The sequence below is a fragment of the Pygoscelis adeliae genome, unplaced genomic scaffold, assembly GCF_000699105.1.
Source record: "Pygoscelis adeliae isolate BGI_AS28 unplaced genomic scaffold, ASM69910v1 Scaffold649, whole genome shotgun sequence".
Taxonomy (NCBI): Eukaryota; Metazoa; Chordata; class Aves; order Sphenisciformes; family Spheniscidae; genus Pygoscelis; species Pygoscelis adeliae.
This window is the reverse complement of record NW_008825606.1, coordinates 2,778-10,656: the sequence shown is the minus strand read 5'-3', so window position 1 is coordinate 10,656 and position 7,879 is coordinate 2,778. Positions and strand designations below refer to the sequence as shown.

At 55.7% G+C, this 7,879-nt stretch overlaps 2 protein-coding genes across 2 annotated transcripts in view; one reads left to right on the top strand and one right to left on the bottom strand.

Moving 5' to 3' along the window:
* The window catches only part of ARSA (arylsulfatase A), a gene marked incomplete at its 5' end in the record, with an annotated part of 4,682 nt that extends 1,393 nt beyond the window's left edge, over positions 1 to 3,289 (top strand). Inside the window, 6 exons of the mRNA XM_009332562.1 lie at positions 1 to 80; positions 553 to 722; positions 1,225 to 1,349; positions 1,525 to 1,682; positions 2,101 to 2,203; positions 2,317 to 3,289. The exon at positions 1 to 80 is cut by the window's left edge and continues 26 nt beyond it. Coding sequence (XP_009330837.1) covers positions 1 to 80; positions 553 to 722; positions 1,225 to 1,349; positions 1,525 to 1,682; positions 2,101 to 2,203; positions 2,317 to 2,618 — 938 coding nt within the window. The remainder of the gene's footprint in view (positions 81 to 552; positions 723 to 1,224; positions 1,350 to 1,524; positions 1,683 to 2,100; positions 2,204 to 2,316) is intronic.
* Positions 3,290 to 4,281: 992 nt separating this feature from the next.
* Positions 4,282 to 6,610, bottom strand: ACR (acrosin; the record flags this gene model as incomplete). Its single annotated transcript, XM_009332565.1, has 4 exons — positions 4,282 to 4,899; positions 5,379 to 5,524; positions 5,806 to 6,071; positions 6,410 to 6,610. Coding segments are annotated over 4 exons (967 nt in total), but the record flags the coding sequence as incomplete, so codon positions are not given.
* Positions 6,611 to 7,879: the final 1,269 nt, after the last annotated feature.

Genomic DNA, 7,879 nt, shown 5'->3' with positions numbered 1-7,879 from the left:
TCTACAACAAATTCTCCTGGGATTTCATCGCTGACTGTGCCCGACGAGGCATCCCCTTCCTGCTCTACTATGCCTCCCACGTAAGAGAGGGGGAGGGCTGCTCCGGGCCCAAGGGTGGGGAAGGGAGCCTTTGTCCTGTGGGGAGAGCAGGGAAGCACCTCGGCTCCTGCAGCCCCAGGACTGTGCTGAGCAGTCAATACCTGCTCCTGGATGACCTGGGGTTGCTGTTCCCATGCCCAGGTCTTGTGGCAGCACCGTTCTGATAATGTTCTTGGGCTGCTTCTTTCTAGAGCTTTGCCCGCTTCTCTGGGCCAGGAGTCCACCCGGGAAAACTTCCCACTCTGGGGCCCCACATCCTTTCCCGGGGCTCAGCTCCTTTATGCCAATTCTGAGAGATGTTTCTGAAGCTTGGGGACAAGCCTCCTCTCATCTCATAGCTATTGTCACATATCTCCATGTCCTAGCTGGGGTGCTCGCTGTCCCTGGGTGAATTGGGAACCAGATGCAGCTCTGGGGGAGTTTGCGTAGCAGTCTTCTTTGCCCTTTCTCCAGCATACACACTACCCCCAATTTGCAAGCCAGGAGTATGCAGGGCAGTCACGGCGTGGGCCGTTTGGTGATGCACTCTTGGAGTTTGATGGCTCGGTGGGACAGCTGCTGCAGGCACTGCAGGAAAATGGTCTTGCAAACACAACCTTGGTGTTTTTCACCTCTGACAATGGGTGAGTGGGCTCAGCAGGGGGGACTTCATCACTGATAAGATTCTGCTGCCATGGTATGGGGGAACTGGAATGAGGTGTAGGTTGGCTGGGGCAAAAGGGATGAGTTGTGGCATTGCCAGGTGAGACCCCAGTGACCTGAAGTGAGGCAAGAGGTGGACGCTGCTCTGGAGAGGACCCAGTGCATTATCGCCTCCTTGTTCCTGTGACCCAGCTGTGCCCCTCCTCATGGGCAGAAACCTCACAGGGTTCAGGCCAGGAGCATGCAGCAGCCCAAATATACCCTGATTCCCTTTGTGTGTGGGTGGCATTGGTTTCTGGTGCCCTGCTTAGGTGTCTTGCACACCTTGGTTTCTTCACCTGCCCCATGCCTCACAAGGCTGAGAAGGGTGGCAGTGTCACTTGCTGGCACCATGTCTGTCTTGTCATGGCCCCGTTGGCAGCATCAGGGAAGGGGTAACATGAACCTGTGAAACTGATGGTAGGTGGTTCTTCTCTCTCACAGCCCCTCCACCATGCGGATGGCACGTGGAGGCAGCTCTGGCCTTCTGAAGTGTGGGAAGGGCACAACATATGAAGGTGGCATGCGGGAACCAGCAGTGGCTTATTGGCCAGGCCATATCACTCCAGGTGAGACTTGGCACTGCTTGTGCCTTTTGCATGCTGATGCCAGCCAAGGCAGGAGTGTCATGGCGGCTTGGCTGCCCCAGGACAAGCAGAGCGGGGAGAGAAGTGAGGATGGCAGGGATGGGAGTGGGATCAGGTGCTTGAACCTTTCCTTGTGCCTTGGTCTGGTGGGTGACAGGAGTGACACATGAGCTGGCAAGCACCCTGGACATCCTGCCAACCCTTACTACACTGGCTGGAGCAGCTCTTCCGCAAGTTGCCCTGGATGGCTATGACCTTCCGAAAGTTGCCCTGGATGGCTATGACCTGAGTCCGGTGCTGTTTGGGTCAGGGAAGGTGAGTCCTGTGGGCTGGTTCAGCTGGCATTGTGCATGAAGGCTGGGTGTGGGGCTGGAGCTGTGTGCCTGATGAGTAGAACCAGCTGGGGGTCAGGGGAGATCCATGAGCTGGGACCTTTTGTCTGGCCTGGGTCATGCCATGGAGTTCCTGGGCTTCCCCAAGCTGCTCAGCTCTAACACCTGCAACATATTGCCAAGCCAAACCCCCATGGCTGTAGTGGATGGACAGAGCCCCAGTAGCTTTGAGTAGGGAGCAAACAGGATGCTGCTGCTCGTCAGCTTCCCCCCTCTCTGGCCATGTTCTGGCTGTAGTATTGGGGCTTCTGTGTGACTCCCTGGAGTTTCTGCCTGGTCCTGTTTCAGGCTTTTCAGCCTTGCGGCTGCACCGGTGAACTTAGCTCTGCTGCTTCCCACAGAGTCCCCGTCAGACGATGTTCTTCTATCCGCCATCCCCCGATCCACTGCATGGCCCCTTCGCTGTCAGACTTGGGAAGTACAAGGCCCATTACTTCACACAAGGTTAGTGCTGCCTCCTCTCCTCTGCACGGGCAGCTTTGTGAAGTCCCGTATGGTTTTGCTGTCCAAAGCTCAAAGAGAAAAAACTGAGCTACACCTAGGAGTTTCTTTTGCAGGTTCCTTTCACAGTGATACGACTCCAGACCAGGCCTGCCACGGGCTGACCCCGCTGACCCCTCACTTGCCCCCGCTGCTCTTTGACCTGGAGTCAGACCCAGCCGAGAACTATGATCTGCTGCAGAGTGGTGCAGGGCCGGAGGTTCTGCAAGTCCTGAAGGAGATCAAACTGCAGAAAGTGCTTTTTGAACAGCGCATGGAGTTTGGGGAAAGCCAGATCAGGAAGGGCAGGGATCCCGCCCTGCAGCCCTGCTGCATACCAAACTGCACTCCTAAGCCTTCTTGCTGCCACTGCTCCTAGCCTCTTGCTGCTCCATCCCCTTCAGTTGCTCCACACTGGAACCCTATCCCAACCCACCAGACTCCCCCTGCCCCCAACTAACCAAGCTCAGCTTTAGAGCTACCCTGCAGCTTTGGCTCAGTGATGCCTCTGACTAATGGAGTGCTGGGGTAGCAAACTGTGGGCTGGGGAGATTACCAGCCCTGCTAGGAGTGTAGGTCAGTGGACCCTGTGCTCTGTGTGGGATGTTCAAGCTGAGGCCTTTTTACAGAAACCCTGACTTGTTCATGGAGGGACCATGATATAGCATCATCTCCAGAGCCAGAACAGCTCCGTTCAAACCATGATCAAGATGAAGCAAAGGGCGTGCCCCAGTGTCCAGAGATCCCAACTCAGCTGGAGGCATGCTGTGCACCTCTGGGTGGGAACAGACCTTGCCAGGGGCCAAGAGCACAGCAAGAGGAGGATGGGATGGATGGTCCTGGCAGCTTCAGAGGCAGGACCTTGTGCAGCTAGTGCAGAGGGAACATGCCTAGGTGGGAAGCAGCTGAGGGTATGCATGCTCAAGCACCTCAAAGTCCTTCATGACTCAGGAGGTGGAGATGTGGCCTGTGGTTGGCAGGCCTGGTCTTCTTGTAAAGTCTGTGAATACTGGGGCTCATCAATCAGGTGGGCTGCAACCGTATGCCATCCACATGACTGAAAGTGTCTCTCTCCTCTTGCTCGTGAGCTAGTCCAGCTTCAAGTTCACTAGCGAATTGCTCACACACACAGCACTCCCACCAGTAGCTGGCCCTAGACACTTGGTGTTTCCAACCGCTGGGTCCCTATGACCTGTGTTCCCTTCTGCCATTGCTAGCAGTCAGGCCTCTGGACCCACGCACTGCTTCCTCTCTGCCATGTTGTATATCCAGCAGATGTCCGGGAAGTTGGAAGTCCCCCACGAGAACAAGGGCTAGCGATTGAGAGACTTCTGCCAGCTGCTTGTAGAATGCTTCATCCACCACTTCATCCTGGTTGGGTGGTCTGTAACAGACTCCCAGCATCTTGCTTCCCACAAGCCAGGATGGCAGCATCTTCCTTGATTCCTCCCTTTCTCTGCCCTTGTCTCCTCCCAGACAAGGGACCTACCCCAGGTTATTCCCCCCGCCCCCCTGCCATTGCTCCCAGGTTTGCCACATCTGTAAACAGATTTTGTGTTTCAGGTGCTGTTAGGTAGGTCATCTTGGACTTCCATGGCATTACTGATGTGTTTTCCTGGGTACTGCTGTCCCTGCCAGATTCCTCTCCCAAAAATGACCCCAACTCTTCCTTCAATTATCTGTAAAGTGTGGCCACCTCTCACATCATTCCCCCTTAACTACCCGTGAAATCTGGCTCTTCCTCATGGCGCTGTAACTCCTGTCAGCTTCTAACTCTAGTTGCTATGGTCAGCAATTTCTCTTGTCATACTCGGGAGTTTCCCATGGTCTGTTCAGTTAGCTAAGGCTTATGCCAGGCTCTAATCATCAGCTTGTGTGCCTTAATGCATACCCCCAAAGCTGTCTGCATGTCACATCATTTTTTCATATCTTCTTTCTAGCCTCAGTGTGCCAGTCTTCTCCACCCCATGGTAGCTCTGAGCACCCTCTTCTCTGACCAGGCATGGTTTCAGCCCTCTTGAGTGACTATTTCCCGTCTACCTGCAGCCTCATTTTGCAGGTGCCAGGCATGAAGTCCTTGCCTTGCACAGGAGACTGAATTGGACTGAAGCTTGGTTAGCTGTGAAAATTGGCAACTTTATTTCAAGAACTAAGTCAACTTCAGCATTTGTGTGCACTCAGAGGAGCATGGGCAGGACAGAGCAGGCCTTTGACTCTGAGGCTGCCTTTGGATCAGCAGGCATTGCCCCAGAAGGAAATGGTTGTGGTACACTGCAGCCTGCACTGGATCCTGTTCATCCTGCTGCTCAAGCCTTTTTTCCCTTTAGGACCTGCAGGAGCTCCTGCACCCGAGTAAAGAATTCCACCAGCTTCTGGCGTGGAAATGGGCAGGGTGTAAACCTCCCCGATTGTGTTGGTATTGGCCTCTGAAAGGGGGTTGAGGCGGTGAGAAAATGACTCCATGCCCGTGATGCTGGAGTAGCCCTTACTTCTGGGTGCAATCCCATCTGTACCAGGATCCAGTCATAAAAGTGCTGAGTGGAGGTGTAGACTCCCGGCTGGTTTGCTCTCGCACAGCCTTTCCCCCAGCTGGTTGCTCCAACAAGCCAGAAGTAGTCAGCATTGTTGTCTTTGCACACGAGAGGACCACCACTGTCACCCTGCAGTGGAGGAGAGAGGATTAAAGTGATGCTGGGTGGCCACTGTGAGCACTGTGGCTGGCTCGTTCTCTCTCAAAGCACCTGCTGGAGCTGTATTCACTGCTCAGAAAGGCTCTGCTCAGGTGCTGGAGCTTACAGAACCTTATCTGGGAGGGGGTCGTGGGCCTGTAAGGTAGGGCTCTCTCATCTCTGCACAGTGATCCTGGATGTGTGGAAGACAGATGTTCCAGGATTGGGATCTGGACCTATGGGCTGCCAAGAGCACCGGATGGGCTTTCTGGGCAGAGTCCCAGGCCTCTGGGACAAGGGAGGCACTGGGCAAGGACCTGCAGATGGGGAAGGAGAGGTGAGCCCCAACAGCGGTGGGGACCCAGCGGTGGGAGGGTCACTTGCCAGGCAAAGTACATGCCGGGGTGTGTTTGGGCGGTTGTGACAGGGCTGCCTGTGCTGCTGGGGGTTGACTTGTAGCATGCTCCTACCTGGCAGGTGTCAATGCCACCCTGCGGATAGCCAGCACACAAGTTGTGAGTGTGGATGGCCCCTCTATACCACCGGCTGCTGTTACAGAGGTTGACATCAATGAGACGGACCTTGGCCTCCTGCAGGACATCAGTTGATCGTCCAGCTGTGAGCACAGAAAGGAGTTAACATCCAGCAGCTCGTTGCCAGTTCTCCTCCCCTGTCTGGGTGAACCCCTTCCCTAGGGCTTGGCTTTGCATCTTGAGAGGCATTGTACCGGTGTTTCCCTTCTGTCTTGCTTTGGGTAATGGGGTCAGGCCCATCTCTCTGTAGGCATACATCCCCACAGCCTGACTCTGACTTTTGCCTCTGCTGTCAGGAAGCCCAACCCACCTCCCCAGTGTGCCAAGCTTGCACTCAGGACACGAGTACTTTTTGGGAACTCACATCTTGCAGTCGTGGAACCCCAACCACTGATGTAGCAGGTTGTCAGCTCTGACACTCTCAGCGAGGCGTCAGGCACACAGGCAAGTTGTATGTAGTAGCTGCACTGGACAGGCTGGTCCAATTCCAGCAATGCAATGTCGTTCCTCTCCGAGATATTACTATAGCGTTCGTGAACCAGTAGCCGCTTAATATTGCGCACTTGGGCCTCAGGGCCCAGCTGAGTCAACTGGGTGGCCCCAATCACCACGCGCCACATTGTGATGTGCCTGGAAGGCAGATGGAGAGAGGGGTCAGAGGGAGCGGAGCCATGTGCTGCAGCAGCCCAGCACTTCCCTGCCTTCTGCTTCACAAGGGAGAGAGGAAAGCAGTGCTACGGAGGGTGTGATGGCCCCAGCATGCCTTAGGCACAAGGAATGTCGAGCTGGAGGCTGCTAGGAAGCAGTGGCACAAGCCCAGCCTTCTCCTGAGCAGTCTCTCAGCTGGGCTCTGGCGTGCCCAGGCACTGGGTGTACTCCAAAGAAACGGGATGGGAGTAGCATGTGGTGCTGCGGACAGGGCACCTGCTAGTATTGTGGGGATATCCCCATTCCCTGGTCCTCCTTACCTGGCTTCGATGAAGCAGTGGGCTGCTGTGAGGACCCACTGTGGGCTGATGAGGGACCCTCCGCATATATGCCCCGTGCCTATTTTCCAGGGATCCTGGATGCTGACGATCCAGGGCCAGGCCCCTGGCTGGGCATCTGTGCCACCCACGACGCGCGACATGCCATAGTGAGAAGCCATGGGCCGGAGCCCGCAGGTCCCTCTGTAACCAGAAACTCGTTACTGTCCTGCTCGATGGCTTGCTGCTGTTCAGGCTGAAGGTCAGCCGTCTTCCCTCCCCACAAGGTGTTGCATGGACAGCAGGGCCAGGGAACCCTGTGGGGCATGCGTCCGTCCACCCCTGTTTCTGCTTTAGCCCCGTAGACAAGTTGTCCCAGCAGCCTGGGTGCTGGCAAGGAACTGAGGTTCCCACATGGGGTTCGGGAAGCTGTGGTGTGGCCACGGGGGACAAGCGGGCACCCTCCAGTGAACCCTGAAAGGGTTGCCCAAGCTCCCTCCCAGAGCCTTGGCCCACTTACCCACAGTTGTCCCATGTGCTGTGTGCAGGCCAGCACATGGCCAGCAGGACAAGGAGGGGGAGCAAATTCATCGCTGCTAGTGGCAGTTGGCAGCTGCAAGAACCGAGGGCTTGTTGCCACCAGTGCGGCAGCCAACGTAGTGCCCGCAGTAGTCACGTTGTCCACGGTGCCCTTGTTCCCGGGGCTGATGTCACAGAGTCATTGGTTCCGGGTGCTGGGCATGGTGGCCTCTCTGGGGTGGGGCAACACAGGGGGTTCCAAGCAGGAGGGGAGGCAGAAGCTGGGATCAGACACCCCCAATAGACCCCTGCTGAATGCTCTGCTTGAGGGATGAGGGTGTGCAGGCCCCGTGGCAGGCAGCAGCACCTGGCTACAAGCACTGCCTGCTAACAGCTAGCAGGAAAAAAACAAGTGTGGCATCACAGCCTCTTTGGGAAGTTCACTGCGGCCCTGCTCTCTGCAGCCGTTTGCCACCAGGTCCTTCCCAAAAAACATACACCAGAGAACATAACTACTACAGGCAGTATGCACATGTTTGGGTGTTGAAGAGCCAATCTGGTTACAGCTGCGGCAGGCAAGCAGTGATGTGCAAGTGGGACAAGTCCAGCATACCTATGTGGTGCACGCTGTATATATGTGCCCACCTTGAGTGCACACATGTGGCATGTCGGTTTGTGTGGTGCACTCTGTGTATACAGGCACCCTGTGTGCACTATGTGTGGGTACACTCAGTGTCTGGGTGCATTCTACATCTATGTACACACACTGTGTATGCACACTGTACACATGCAGTGTGGTTCAGGTGAGCCTGTGAGCCTGCATATGCATTCACAGGGCTGTGTGTTGGTGTGCAGTGTGTTGCGGTGTGTGCATGTTGGTGTGCAGTGTGTGTGTGTGTGTTTTCTGTGTGTGTGTGTGTGTGCGTGTGTGTGTGTGTTGGGGGGGGTGTTGGG